Source organism: Osmerus mordax, chromosome 13, assembly GCF_038355195.1.
Source record: "Osmerus mordax isolate fOsmMor3 chromosome 13, fOsmMor3.pri, whole genome shotgun sequence".
Taxonomy (NCBI): Eukaryota; Metazoa; Chordata; class Actinopteri; order Osmeriformes; family Osmeridae; genus Osmerus; species Osmerus mordax.
The window spans coordinates 2,674,236-2,690,532 of record NC_090062.1 but is presented as its reverse complement, the minus strand read 5'-3'; the positions used below and the strand labels follow the sequence as shown (position 1 = coordinate 2,690,532).

At 45.7% G+C, this 16,297-nt stretch overlaps 1 protein-coding gene across 1 annotated transcript in view; it reads right to left on the bottom strand.

Moving 5' to 3' along the window:
• The window catches only part of zfhx3b (zinc finger homeobox 3b), a 217,020-nt gene that overhangs the window by 24,005 nt on the left and 176,718 nt on the right, over positions 1-16,297 (bottom strand). The window contains exon 5 of the mRNA XM_067248618.1: positions 5,360-5,467. Coding sequence (XP_067104719.1) covers positions 5,360-5,467 — 108 coding nt within the window. The remainder of the gene's footprint in view (positions 1-5,359; positions 5,468-16,297) is intronic.

The window sequence follows — 16,297 nt, the reverse complement described above, 5'->3', positions numbered from 1 at the left end:
ACTGTCCCCCAGCTGGTCTGGAAACAGGATGTATATGGTCGCCATCCCCCCTGCCTTTCCAGTCTCCACAGTCCCAGCCCTGCCCCTCTGGACCAATGCCTCCAGTCATTACAAGTCAACCACAGTTTAGGCTTCCTCCCTGTTGATAACCACCAGTCAACCCAAGACCAAGCCGCCAACTGACCACAACCGTCGCTTCCAAAGTCCACAACACCGGACTCCTCCACAGAATAGACCCCGCAGTGCCCCACGCTATCTCCTGAACCCCACCCCTCAGCCTTTGCACCTCTCTACCCCTCCACCCCTCCACCCCCCCACACCATGGGGCTAAATGACTGCAGCAGGCTCCATATCTCCCCGTGTCCCTGTGCACCAGATGACAAGGGGCACAGCCGCCTCCAGTCCCTCAGCAATTTAACCATTAATATGGAGAGAAGGTCCAACTCCCCTGTGCTACGAGTCATTCACTATTAATGCATATCCTAACAATAACTGAATATTATCTTTTTTTCTACCCGTCTTTTTTTAATCTACAACCCCTGTGTTAGAGCCCAGAGCGACAAAAGACTGTATTCCATTCTACCTCCTATTTCTCAGGTAATTACTCTGCATCAATTAATTTCAAATAAAGAAAATTACAACCAAAACCTCACGCAATAGTGACTTCATATTGAAGCTCATCATTTCCTTCTATCCTTGGTGTATAAGTCTGCCTTTATTAAATGAGAAACCTCTACTGCTCAGACCGACAGAGAGACAGAGGCAGAGTGGTTTGTGTAGGCCTACAGGCATCACTGCTACAATGACACATTTAAAAATGAAGAAATTAAAAGAAGATATTAATTAGCGGCGGCGTTATTAATCTTCCGGCCGCTGAGCGTGGAGCTGACATGGCTTTCACCTTTAGAGGACATTCCCAGGCACACACTGTTGTGTGACGACGAAGGCCTATTAGAGCGGCCACAGAGAAACTCATAAACACTGATCTTTCAGGGAGTTGGCATGCAAACAAGGACAATTTATGGTCTATTATCTTCAAAGACAAAAGGAATTATAATTCGAAGGATGACAAGCGCTCAAAGGACACGATATGAATATGTAAACATTTCACCGCCCTCCCCTGACTTCATGTGATACCACTTACTGTAAGCACATTCCGAGATGGCACGCTTTAAGAACCAACCACGGCTGCTGCAGTGTGCTGCATGTTACAAAAGCTGAAGTGTAGTTAATGAATACTACAGTCAAGCTGGAGTTCAAAGTCAACTAATCACCGTCATTATTACTATAATCACCAGCTTCTCCCTAGAATGACCCCACTTTAATTCTTTGAAAATTAATCATAATGCTAATGAATCAGATCATTTGACCATTTAAAACTACAATAGATACATCTAAGAAAAGACTCTCTACTCTCAGACTCCCACAACTGTGGCAGTAGCCCCTACAGAAAGCCAGAAGCCAGAACAGGGAGTGCCTGCAGTACTGCTCAACTGCATCCAGGGGGTGCTGATGTTCACTGAGCAGACAGACCTGCACCTCTTTCAATCTGCCCTTCACACTCACAAGCAATTTATCACACACACACGCAGACAAACATGCCCACTCACCTGCTCAGCATAAACCCACCCACACACATACCCACGCACACACACACACACACCCACACACGAGCTGACTCCTGCGTACTCATCCAATCACGGAGATTTCATAGGTATAAGTAAATATTTAAGGGAAAAGAGATGGGACCAATTTGGTTGGGTGCTCTGGCAGTGTGAATGCGGATGACCTGAGCTGTAATGTCATCTCCGCCTGCTCCAGCTCCCATCATTTGAAAGTCAGGAAGGAGGAGTATGAGAAGAATTATTCATAACGCTCAATTGCGGACAACTACAACCCCCCCTCAACACACGCACACACACGCAGACACACACACACATGCTCACACGCATGCCCCCCCCCCCACACACACACACACCCTTCCATTTCCCCATATAGGCCACCTCAATTCCAACCCTTCCCATACATTTATGTTAAACATGTCAAATCATATTGTGGCCATTCCTCCCAGCCCTTAAGTGTATTAACAATCCCCTCTTCCTGCCCCCCTGTTCACCTCCCCGTCTCCCCACCTCTCCTCCCACCTCCCTGCTTCCCCCGTGCCTCCAGCTCCTACATTAACACCCCTACTGCCTTCATCGAGGAGCGGGTCCCGTTCCCCGACAGCACCCCTCCATTTCACTAATGCTGCCTCAGCTCGGTGAACAAGGCGCGAGGAGAGGGAAGCTCGAGGTCGGCCATTTATAAAGATTTCATAGGCAGCATTAGGAACAACCCCTTGGGTGGCTTGTTGGGGAAAGTGGCTCAATTGTAGCTTCAGCCGGCGTTTTCTTAATCGTTGTGATTTAGCTGGAGTACATGTGCCCACCGTTGTCCCTTTCCTTTTCTCGTTTTGAATCATTGCGAAAGTCATACCTATGTGTTGGTGTGTGCATGTGCGTGTGAGATCTTTGAAATACATGAAAAGCTACAGAATAATGAATACACCTTTCAGGAGATGACATAGCCGTCTTATGTATCTGTAAATGACTTTAATGAATTGCGAGGAGCGTTGGCACCAAAAAGAGAAAATAAGACTGACAGTGGCTTTAAAAAGGAGGAAATCCTTTCTTCTGTGTCCTTGAATGCCGTGTGCTTGACAGTGGCTGTCATTTGTAAAGGAGCAATGTTTCCACCATCCAACGGCTGCATGACAATGATGTGAAGAAACACTTCAATGGTTCTAATGACGGACCTTAGAAAGAGCTCAACATCAGACAGAGGCAGACTGAACACCTTTTAGATACTCCCTTAAATAACAGGTTAGTTCTGCCGATCACACAGCCGTCTAAACACGCAGCAGTGGAGTATCTGCCACACAGGCGTCCTCAGACAAGCATCAGCTGAAACATGCACGTCTCTGTTTCCCAGATGCATTGTGGGCTCTGCTCCTGAGCTGTGCTCTTCCTCCACACAGGACTGGGGAGTGCCGTCTGTGAACGGCTGCTCCGACTGTGTCCATCAATCGCAGAAAAAGTCAAGTCTAAAAGGAACCTTCCAGTAAAGTAGAGCTGTCTATGCTCAGCTGACAACGCCGCCGCCCCCCCCCCCCTCCCACACCCCTTCCTCCTCCGCTCCTCCATCCTTCCACCACCACCCCCCCCCCCCCCACCCACCTTTTCACTGACATCAAACAGAGCTCCAGACCTGCTTCCATAATGCACATGCTATTTTTAACTAAGCGTTTCTAATAAGCTGCTGGGGAGCTGTAAATCTTTCATATGCAAGCACATCTTTCCTTTGTGAAAACACAGAAACACACTTATTTGGTGATTAGCAACTGACAGAGGGGAGGAAAGGAATTGAATATGCTTGTATCAAATTGCATGCCTTTCAAAAAGCAGGGTTCCTAATGTGAGGAGTCGTCTTCCTGTGCACCACAGGTATGACTGAATTATTAATCGCTCAGCTCATTTTAATGCTTTTTAAAGTGCTTTATTTTGATGTGTTAAAATATACTTTTAGCCATTTTCAGGCAGGCATGCATATCATTATTTCTCCCATCAAAGAGGACTGTCGCCATTTCAAAGAGCGCCAACAACTCGCCCTCATTTAAAATAAAGTTCGAATATCAAAGACATATTGCAAAGATTGGGCTTCAAAAGGTGTGATGAATTTTTTTTGCTGTACTTTCTTTAAAACATGTTAGGTGTGCAGGAGGCCTGAATTGTTTTTTTCTGTTCATAACCTGACTACTGTAAATCAAAACATCCTCTTACTCAAGGAGCTAGTTGAGTAGAAACAACAACTCCACTCCTGCGAATCTTACACATCTGGTGTCACTATCAACTCCATAAAACAGTAGGAGATCATAGTCAATCCAGCTGTGACCTGCCAGCCCTGCATATTCCACAAAGCTGTAATCATTACTTTATTATCACAGTGAACTCAGTATCACGAGTTCAAAATGTTCATCCAAATCGTAAATTAAAATCCAGGATGTAACCTTTTTGCATAACAAACGAAAAACACACTAAGTTTCCACTTCCTTGTTCCCATCACCGTGTTCTAATGCTGAGAGCATGTAACCTATAAGCAGCAGGGCACATGCTGCTTGAGGGACTGTCACACAGTATGTGTGAAAGGGGTGTCTCAACACCCATCCCCCCCCCCCCCCCCCCCCAGTCACCAAGAGGCACCCCAGGCCTGTCAGCACTGTCTCCACAAAGCTTTTCAAATATTCTCTAATAAATGACATTACGAATAAAAATATGATTCAAATGACTGGTAATGCAACTGACTATTTTCTTTAACTAACTATTATGTTGAAATAAGTCCTCCTGGCGTAGTCTGATTGGCTGTCCAGACCTCTGACAGGCAGGGGGTGACACAACTGCTAGCAGTGCTCTGACATTAACAGAAGGCTAGAGGGCCTGCAAAGTCAGGGGCAGTCACATTCACTTCCTGTTCAGCCTGCTCTCCTGGGCCACCGGAGTGGGCCTTGTTCCTCCTCTTCTACAAACATGCTCGCACACATGCACCCACCCACACACGCATGGAGGCACACACACACACACACACACACATACACACACAAAAACTGCATTAGCAGTGCTCCTAAACTGGATTATAGAAAACCCCAACTAATCAACTGGTCCCATCAAATTTGAGTATTCACATAAAAAAACCTAAAAGCTAATTAACATCCTAAGCAACCATAAATGGATGAGACGATATGCCTAAACCATGCCTTTAACTCCTCCCCTAGTCCCTCCCCCTTCCCTCCTTCCCTCCTCCCTGCACCTGCCACCAAAAAGCCCCCCGTAGAAAAAACCTCTGTCTTAGAGCATTTAGCACAGGTGAGTGTTTCTGTCACACCAAATCATAGCAGGAAGGGTGGAGTTGGAGGTGGAGGAGGAGGGGTAACATAATCATCACATGTGCACACACACGTGGTAGAGCTGGAATTATGCATCCAGGCCTCTCTCTGTCCATATCACCCACTGAGAGAACACAAAACATGAGTCACCTGACTAGATTATCTCTCAATTGTCAATTTAGCTTAATGTATGTGATGTGCTGTGATGATAAAAGACCTACATGGAAAAAAACAGAGGTCTTTTTAAGAAACTGAAATAAATGTAATTTGTGGAGTTAAAACAGACCCATAATACTTAAAGGGGTTCTGCTGTTTTGGCAGAATGTGTATAATTAGTTTAGACAAAAAAGCTCTACTGTTCACAACAAATTAGGCATTGCATCTCATGGTCCCTAAGGGGAATGTGCCCCTGCATGTGTGTAGTGTAAATATAGGCCTTACCTGTCCCTTTGGCGAGCTCCTTCTCCCCCCCACTCTCTCTGTCTTTGGTTTGGTCCTCCTGTTCTGTGGTGGTCTCACTGGCAGCCTCCACATCCTCGCTCAGCTCTCCTGAAGGGGGAGGAGAGGATAGGATATGTAAATCAACACGGCATCAGAATTGGTGGAAGCACTTAAAGGGACGGCAGCGTTTTTTTTCTATAGGAGCTTACAACAATTACATTCGCTGACACGCAGTTACAAGGTTACCAGACAAAGGGGGCGGGATCTGCTTTCTGCCCTGTGCTGCTTGATCTACATGGATGCATTTTGCAATTTATTTTGATTAAAATATTGAATTAAAAATGTGTTCATAAAAACACAAATAGAGAGAATGCATTAAGAAGAATTATGTTCCTTGTATCCATCAAAATGTTTATAATAATAAAAAATAATAATACAAAATGCAAAGTAAGATTAGATTTCCTTTTTTACAATACCCAAAGTAATAATTCTTCATTTATTCAAGACCATGACATAAATATCTTTATAGCTTCCTCTGTTTAATATGAACATAAAACTATAGAAAACCGCACACATGTGGTAGAAACATACACATACGTTCCAAAGCGGTTTGAAGTAGCCAGACAGGAAAAAGAATTGAGGATAAAAAAGGAGTGTGTTTCTAGAGAAAGACCTCTCTCTTTCTTTCTCTTCATACATTACTTTCCCCAGTTACCGTCTGCTAGGCTACTTACCAATACATGGCTCATTTCACTTCGACTACTTTGCTATTGCAAAATAAAATTCATAAATATTTAAAACTTTTAGACCTGCCTTTTTATTTTATTTTTTCTGCCAAGTCAAATGCTGAAATCCCCTGTAACCACCTTAAAAGCCTTAGCTCAATATATCAGGCCTTTTAGAGGCACTGAAGTCCAAACAATGGATATCCGATAATGCCATCTGTAAGTAACACAGAGGAAAAGATGGCAAAAAAAATGATAATAAAAAGGGCATCAATCTTCTTTATTTCTCTCCAGTGCCCCTTGAGCACCCCCTTCGCCTGTTAAGTTTGTTTAAAAGTAGTGTGACTGGCCCGCAACAGCATTGATTTGACAACTGTAAACTGGGCCGCAGTCAATAAGCCCTATCAGTTATTACACAAGTCAGCTAATTCTCAACAAATGTACTTAAATGTTCTTTTGAAAACGCTTCCATGCTCAGGTCTCTACTGGACGGGCTATTGATATATTGACAATGCTACAACAACAGCTTCTGAAATGTCCTGTTCAAATATTCAGCCCTGCAGTCAACACTCATCTGATCTGAGCTCACCACTTGAAAATCCACAACCTACACCATTTTTATGACCTGACATCGTCCAGAGCACTCGGACTACTTTAGTTACGGAATATTGTATGTAATCTGAATCTAATACTATTTCAAAGCCCAGTCAAACTTTACTATCAGAAATATTCTCTCACCACAGATTCTGGAACATTCCAACCAAATCTGCTTCATCTAATGGACATGCACTCACCAGGAAGTTCTGGTTTTTGTGTTATACGTTTTATTATATCAACATGTTCTTGATAAGAGATCTATGAAATGAATGCACTTGGTGCTTCCATAGTCTATGAATCATAGAGACGAAAGTAAATCACAGATTCAAACACACACATAGGTGTTTGTCAAAGCCTTATCCATTTAAATCAGAATCCACTTCACATCACATCAGAGTTTGGGGATCTAAATCACCAATGTACCCTGACAAACACAGAATCACTTACTGTTACTGTGGGGGTAGCTAATGATATATTGGAGTACTTTTTGGCAATATTCTATACATACCAACACTGCTGTACATACTACCAAAGATACTCTTATGGCTCAGAGGGAATGTTCAGATATTTAAGAGAGCGGCGTGTTCTGCAATTCACCATGATTGAGTAAGGCCTTCAAAGCATTACTCTGTATCCTCACTTCACCAAAGACATGCTGAACAATCAACGTTCATAGCAATAACTGCGACTCTTGGGAGAATCTCATTGACAGAGCAAGTCTAAGGAAAACACCTTTGTGTCAAGCGAAAGGCCAGAGCAATATCCTTCTTTTCCTGCCTTCTTCCTGTTGTATGAGGAACCTCTTGTAGCATGATTGGTGTATGGATTCTGTTGTTAGGCATTATTGCTAGCAGCAGACCGATCCTGTGTTTAAATGAAGGTATTTAAGAGGGATAACTGGCTCCCAGTAAAACTAACATTTAAGTGTTCCCTAGATCCCACTTGCATAAATACATTTTTCATTCTTTTATTATTGACCATATTTTTATTATGTTTCCAAGGCAACCTGCAGTTTTCCAACCAATGTAGCCCATCCTGTGCTGGCGAAGCAGACCTCAAGCATCGCCCGGAACACCAGAGAGCTTCCGAGGCACGAAATCCCTTCTTACTACCGCCTGTACAAATCCACACAAGTCCTGCTAAATTAGGATACCATACAGCGGTACAAGTGCTCAGATTACAAAATAATCCCCAGGTAAATTTTACACCTTTCGAAAAAAAAGAAGAAAAAAAAACCCGGGGCCGTTCATCGCTCTTCAGCTACCCTACACTCGCCTCCACAGTCCCCCCCAGCTCAGCGCTGCGGCGACCGGCAGTCCAGATTCAAACTCCTATTCAAACGTCACTGAATACAACAGCTGTCACCCCGACGCTGCGCAGACGGACCTCTCGCGGGGTGTGGAAGTGCCCCCCCCCCCCCCCTCCCCATCCCCCCATCCCACCCCCCCCCCCCCCCCTCCCGCTCACAGCACTTCTTCATTTAGGTTTTTAATCAAGATATATGACACTTTCACCACACGCCGCGCGGTAACCTCCCATAATATATGCAGAAATGCAGACATTTAATTCCAGGAGCAGCGCTACATCCTTAAGTGGCAAATGGCTGTGCCTATTCCTCATCTCCAACGGTATTACACAATGATTAAAGCTGGGCCAGCCATAATTAATGAAAGGTCACTAGTGGCCTAAGAGTAGGATGCAAATGGGAGAGCCACTAAAACGTAGTCATAGATTAGAACTGGAAATAGAAAAGGAGAAACACTCAAAGCTATGGCAATAGGCCATTTCTAACCCAAATCTCCAAAATGTAACGGACAATAGCCTGAAGGCTGTCTTCTAATTAATCATCTTCATTAACCCTCCTAATACAATGACATGGAACTGTTCTGTTAATCTAATCATGCAAGCTGAACAAACTGAGGGTGGACACAGAGATTACACTCATCTGTTAGAAGAATATGAGTACCTCTTCTGTCTGTCTGTACTGTCTACACAGTCCCTATCATACTGGAGCGTCACGCTGCATGTAAAACAATACCACACACACACACACACACACACACACACACACACACAGTAGATCCCATGCACAGCTAAAATGGTAGAGACTGAAGACACGGAGAAAGACTAGCAAAGCTCACGACTCTCTCTCACTCTCTCTCCTTTAAATGTTCTCTCCCTTCCTAAGACATTCGGAGAAAACAGGCACATTTCCAACCGCTTCCCCCCCCCCCCCCCAAGAGACAAAAGAGAAAAAAAGAACGGGTCTGCTCGCTGGACACACACACGCAAACCCCCTGCTGCACTGTCTCTCCCTTCGCCAGAGTGTGAGTGCAGGGGCTCAGTCAGACCCATAGGTGTCACCCTACACAAGCTGGGGGAGAGCGAGGAACTCACGCACACCAATGGGGGGTGGGGGGCAAGGGAGGGGAGGGGAGGAGGAGGAGGAGGGGGAGGGGGAGGGGCGGCGGAGCGGCAACAGACAGTTAGGCACACGGAGAAGGGAAAAAGAAGAAGAAGAAATATGCGGAGATGACAAAAGCAGATGCTGGGGCAGGCTGCGTCTGGTGAAGATGAGACTCTGAAGACAGTCAGATTACCTTCAGTGGGGGGAGAGAAGCCTTCCTTTCCCCAGTAGAACAGTGATTACACCAATACTAATCATCCTGACAGGCACAAACGGCCAAATAAATAATAGATGGCAACCACTGCACTTTCCAGGACTGCTCAGACAGGAGAGCAAAAGTAAATAATTATATATATACACACACACACACATAAATATATATATATATATACATACTTTTCTAATAAATCACCAAGTCAAAGTCCTTTTCATCCTGATAATCTTCCCTTCCTGTAGCCCTGATAACTGCCCTCGTGAAACACAGAAAAGCAATCCTACCTGAAAGTGGCTCCAGTGCTCCCTGCTCTGTTTTGCATGTCTCTCTCTCATGATCATCATGCTCCTCTGCCTTGCCTTGCCTGCCTGCCTGTCCCTCTCCCCTCTCTCCTGCCCAGACCGAGAGCACCAGCGCGGGGGCTGAGCGGTGCCTCTCTCTCTCTCTCCCCAGAGCAGAGGACCAGCAGTGGGGGTTGTGCTCAGCCACTCTCTGGCCTCCAGTGCCGAGCAGTGTGACTGAGCTCTCATTACTCTCATTATGATTATTGAGGCTGTTGTTATCATTTTTAACCAGGTGTCACAGTGCCTCTCTGTAAATTAGAGGTGAACCCCCCCCCCCCCCCCCCCTTTCTTTATCCAGGCCCGGACAGCTTCCTTCTCTTTAACGCGGCGCTGTCGGATAAAAAGCAATCTTATTACACACCTCGCAGACTCCATCTTTCTCCCCCACTTCTTTCTTTAACCCCCCCCCCTCCCCCCATCATCCCTTGCACCCCTAGCCCATATCAAAGCTGGCCTGACTCCGGACAGGGGGGTATAAAATGAAAGTGACAGGAGGCCACTATGGGACAATGGGACACAGGCCCCATGCTGAGGTCTCTCATGCATTGTCCGCTCCTCATATCAGCACCTCCACGCCCCATACGCAAACCTCCCCCCTCCCTCCCCCTTTTCAACCACAACACACAGAAAAACACTCATAACCCTCCCAAAAATGGGATCCCGTCCCCCCCTCCCACACACACACACACTCAGACCCCTCCTCGCTGGCTTCCTGATGGGCTGGCTGTCAGAAAACCACGAGTGAGCAGAACAGCGCTGCCTAACCGGGGAGGTGAGGGGTTGAGGAGGTGTGGGCTTTCACTTAGGAAAAACCAGTAAACCACAACATGACACAACCACACAGCTACTACACTAATGCTACTCACAGACTCCAACGCTAGTGCTGACAAGTTACAAGATACATTTAAAGTCAAATAAGGGATGAATATTGATTTGTAGGATACAATTATTTTCAAAATATCAATATGCAATAGAGCAATATTAAATTACTTTGTTACAGTAATTAGAGATCTAAAATGTATCCTTAAAAATACCTGTGAATGTAAAGACAAGCTGTAAATAAAGTAAGCCAGGCACGTGTTGGGCATCGGGTTAAGCCCTGCTCCAATAAACACCACCTATGACTCATACTCTGTGCACACAAGCGTCACACCAACACTCTACACATGCTGACCAAACTGCCCAATACGGATATCTCCCTCCCTCTCTCACACACACGCACACACGCAAACGCACACGCTTCAAAGAGGGGTGTCTTGTATATTCCATCGCTCTGTAGAGTCTCACTCTCTCTTTTTCCTTCTTCAAATCCCTGTCCCTCGCTCTCTCCCTCTCTCTCCAACACACACACACACACACACATGCATACTCCTGATATTTAGGAATGAAAGAAGGGTACCTCTGTGCTTCAAAGAGCCGCGTCCCTGAGTCGCTGTGGGGCAGAGTTACGTGCTAGATTCCTGACCTGTCTCAGGGAGGACATGGTGCTCTCTCCCCACTGGCCCTGCCGTGACCTCAAGATCTCAATGTGAATGAATACTCTGTGTCTCCATGAGGCTGTGGGCATGAGGGGGAGGCGCAGGAGCAGGAGGAGGAGGAGGGAGGAGGGGTGGGGGTACAGGGGCAGCTAATAGCTAAAAAACTTTAAACAGCAAGTTAATCACAAACAGCAGGGATAGCTCACACTGCCTTAGAACAATACCGGTGCCCCCCTCCCCTCTCTCTCCCTGCGCTCCCCAGCCGACCCCCCCCAGGCCTTCCAAGCAACACTTAATTTGATCCCCCTGGCCTTTCAGAGTCACTGGCCATTTGAGTGGACACACAGCAACCATTCAGGTCGCTGAGGGTCACACACACGGAATGGATTCTCTCGGCGGCCAAATGAAGCCTCTAATCGTGAGGGAAATCTAATTTACACACGCCACTGGAATATCCGGAGCTTCTAAATAGACGTCACTTTGTTTACCTGCTCTGACATCCCCTCCCAAACATGACATGTGTAAATGCTGTGGATGTTGTACATCTCCCGTGAGCAGAATACTGTAAACAGGACATCAGTAGTGATGGAGCTGCTCTGTCCTTGTGGCTCACCAGCGAGCGCAGGGAAACCAGAAAGGACAAGAAGTATACAGCATTAACCGTTTTAAAAATAGCACTAGATATGTTCCCTAAAGTGCTGTCTCTGAGGAATTTATACTAATTAGAATTATTGCCTATATTAATGATATGTTTAGACACATTACAAATACAAGCGATGAAATTACTGGTGTTCTATTTCTCCACACTCTCTCCATGTCTCCCTCACCCACTCCCTCTTTCTTTGTGTTTTAGTTGAGTGATGGAGTAGAGGAGGATCTGGGTTAATGTGGCTGCACAGGGAGTGAACATCCAGGGACTGCTCTCTCTCCTGCCCCAGCTAACCCACACTCACACACACACACAATACACACGCACACACAGCTCAGACTGGCCATTACACATTGTCCTGAATGCCAGTAGCCTCACAAACACACATTAGATGGACAAAGGAGGAACCAGGCTGTGCTTTTCCCTGCTAGGCGCAGGGCTAAAAGCCTGGGTAGGAGGCTAACACACCCCTGGACACTACTCTTCCATCTCCCGTAGCCGGGGGACTTTTGTCGGGGCACAAAGACAGAACGAACACAGTCCCTCTCTCTCAGTCCCTCCCTTTCTGTCTCTGTCAACCCCCCCCCCCCCCCCCCACCACCACCACCGTGTATTTATGTTTATCTACCACACGCTTTTTAAATAAACCTCCTTTTTAATGGGTCTTTCTCCTCCAGCTAACACCACAATGGTTTCTATCTATCCGAGGGGGGCTAGGGCAGGAAGGGGGGAGAGGGAAGAGGGAGGGGGGGGGGGGGGGGGGACTATGAAAAAAGCTTCACCGCTGTCATGAAGGGCAATCACATCAAGTCTGAAATATTCACCAGTGGGTCGGAAAATGCGATGGTACAGTTGTGACAGACGAACAGGCCCCGGCCCCCCCTCCCTCCCCATCAGGGCGGAAGAACGGCTAGCACTCTGAATATGTATAACCCGGAAAAAGTATTGATTTTTCATTTGGCAAAAAAAAAAAAGAAAGAAAAAAAAAGGGACATAAAAATCACATAACCTGAAACTGTCACAGCTCTTTTGTTCATAGCTCATCTCTCCTGATGTTTGGCTTTTGCCACAAACCCACTTTAATTACCAGGTAGAGCGAGCTTCAGAGCTTCCCTCCACAGAGACATACACAGCCACATACAAGCCCTGCTGTGCTTAACAAGACAGCACCATTTTTACATCTCCCCAGATTTATTATATATGATCAACACGCAGAGACTTTTTGTGTTATATGTCACTAATAAGCACACCGAATTTGAAAGGAGTCTGCTTTGTTTTGCATACACACAAATGATATTCCGCAAACAACATCCTTGAAGGAGCCCAGGAAGATTAGGAGGTTATTGAATGTGCTGTATGAGGTCTTTTACACTTGGATTTGATGCTGTTTAATCTTTCACATTTTCCAACGGTAGTTTACTAAAGATCTTTTCAATGTGGAATTATTGATAGAGTGTTTTTCAGCCCACAGGCGGGCAGGTGTGTGTGCGAGGGTGTGTATGCGCGTGTCCATTAACAGGTACTTAGCTGTCCACGTCTCCTTTTAGACACTACAGACCAGTACAGTGGACGTTCAGAAAAAGATCTCCGCCTGTCGATTTATTGAGCGCGCCATTTGTATATCTTTGTAGTGCATCCATCTGGCTGCGGAGCGCTCTGTGGAGGTATTAGCTCCGAAAATCAATGTGGCCATGGCTGGATGTATGTACCGTGGAGAACCCACCGCGGCGCGAGTTAGCATCCCCGCTCACACAGCTCCCTCATGGCTACATCTACATGAACCTTCCTTCGCTACACGTAAACACACACACACACACACACGCACACACAGCTGCATTACCCAGGGTACCCCTCCAGACCAGGACGCTCTCGTCTGCCCATCGGCCTCACCGGCTCGATGCACATGGTCCGTTACCCGGCCCAGCTCGCTGCTTGTTTATAAAAGCGTAGGGCTAGATAAAACAGAATGTTCCAAGGTTATGAATACCAATATAGCTAATCAATTTTATTCCAAAATATGAGATACAGGCTATCATTGATGTGTTGTGCACTTGAATGCTCCCAACCTGCTAAATTCTGCAAGTAGTAAAGGCTGCAGAAAGACTGGACCTCCAAGGATGGTCCACTTATAAACAGACACAGTTACTGTTTCGACGCTGACATGTCTAACTCCCGCACCACTGTGTCTGTGTGTGTGTGTGTTTGGGTGTGTGTTTTCACAGAACTCCCCCAGGGTGACTCCAGCCCCATGCTGTGGATATGATGCATTACAGGACAGCAGAGAGAAGTGGACACACAGGCTAACTCCTACCTCACACTGTCTCTGTGTCATTACCATTCACCCCTGTCTGCCTGCTAATAGCAATCCACTAAAGGTATTCAATGAATACATTGTGCAGGCACTTTAAAACATCCACAAGACTGCTACCACTTATTGAGGAAAAAAAGCACATATTCTGCTCTTCCTTTGCCTATCAGGTCGGTTGCTAATACAAATCAAACACAAGCTGCTGTCTTTCTCCATTTGTCTTTCTCTCTGCTCCTCTTTGCATATCCCATCCATTACGTTCACATGAAATATGAAAAGGCAATATCCTCTCTGTGTTTGCACTGAAGCGTAATGCGATTGTGTTGTCATTTATAGGAAATAATCGCAAACCTCTCTTTCATTTTCCAGTTCAAATAACCATGAAAAATTAGCCTGCAATGTCAGGGGGGACAACAAAGGGACGCGAGCAGACTATCGCTTCGCCACCGCGCTTGACATTTCTCCTTAATAGGAAAACGGCTGGTTGTTTCTATCGTTCTCTTTCTAACCTCTCTTCCCTTAATTAAAAAGTTCTGCACTTTGATCTGTATAAATCTGTCTTTGGTCTTTATTGAGGGGGGGATGGATGTGGGATGTTGTGCCTGAGAAGAGGTGTGTGTGTGGGTGTGTGTGTGTGTGTGTGCGTGGTGGGGGCACTCTGGACCCTTTCGGCACACCCCGGTCCCCACGTCCATCAGCACCTCCGTCCTCTCGGCTAATGGCTGATGTTTGGAGGGAGATGTCCCCAGACAAGCACCACGAGGCCAGGGTCTCGGTGGCTACCGTCCTGCAGCCTGGATAAATAATTCAGGAGCTATCAGACTCCCTGACTGCCAAGCAGCCCCCCCAAAACACAGTCTGAACGTCAGATGCCTCTTCAACCCCATGAACATTTCGCCTCGCGATAACGAGGCAGCAGACACTCTGCGTACACTCCCGCACGATTAGAGGCAGCATCCGGGAGAGGATCATCGTTATAGAGAGAAATCTGTATTTTCTGTGCGAGAAACAAACTATTGGTAATTGGATTGCTTTCTGTATTACTGCCATTAGAAAGCTTAATAGACAGACTGTTTTCCACAATAATTATGCGCAGCATAATCAACCCATCTCTGTTTTTGCTGTGCAATTACTGCTGTGCAATTATTTGTGTTCACTGCGGCAGGTGGAAAAAAAGGAAAGGCCAATAAATATATACAATACAAATCTTAATAGTCTAGTGGAACATTTGTATCTAAACAATCCTGCGGAAATAGGAGTGAAAACAGCGCTGCTGTCAGTTCAGCTTTCATTGAGAGCCAAAAGTTCTCTACCCTTCCTGCTAACGAGGCATGTCCTTATTCATCGCTGAAATCATCCGGTAAAACAAATAAATTGCTTCATGAAAAGCAATTTATCAATCCCGACCCAAATCTCAAAAACAAATTTACCCAGAGAATCTCAAGGGTAAGTGATTATTGTGACTCTCTCTGACAGGCAGCAAACCACCGCCACTGGGGGGCTATGGCAGAAACAGGGCTGTGGCTTAAACAGGTGTGCAGTACCTCACACGGAGGAACAGGCAGGTCTGTGGACAGCCCTGGGGTCCTTGGACCGAGCGTGGCTTTAGCTCCTTGGAGATGTTTTCCTGGTGAGAACAGGGATGCCACTTCACAATACGCTGACCGCAAAGAGGGTGAAGTTACTAGGCGTTGGAGAGCTCCGAGATCACACAGCCGGTGTGAGAATGACATCTTGCGATTCAGAAGTTGTTTTGTTTTCCCTGTGGGATTTTCTTCACTCGAAGATGTGTACTGATTTACATATTTCTTAAGCTGGATTTCATCTGGCATTATAGTTTGTGATGCATATAATGAGATTTCCTCTCAAAAAGCTAATGAAAAAAGACTCATCTCATGCAATTAGCTGCTGTCTTCTTTACTCACTTCTTGTAATGTATTAATTCATTATCACATAATTCTGTCATCATTATTTATTTATTTATTTATTTGATTATGCACACACCTTACAGCCTTAATTACAAAGGGGACTTGGAGCCAGGGAAAAGGATGCGATGCACAAATTCATCTGTCACTCGATCTAGTTATCCTCTTAATCTCAACAGTATATCCATCCAATCTCTTATCAGCCTGTACTAATCTGGGCCTAATCAGTTTACTAATTTGCTGTATGGACCCAAACTCATCTGAGAAGAAGAAACTCAAAGATTCCTTGAA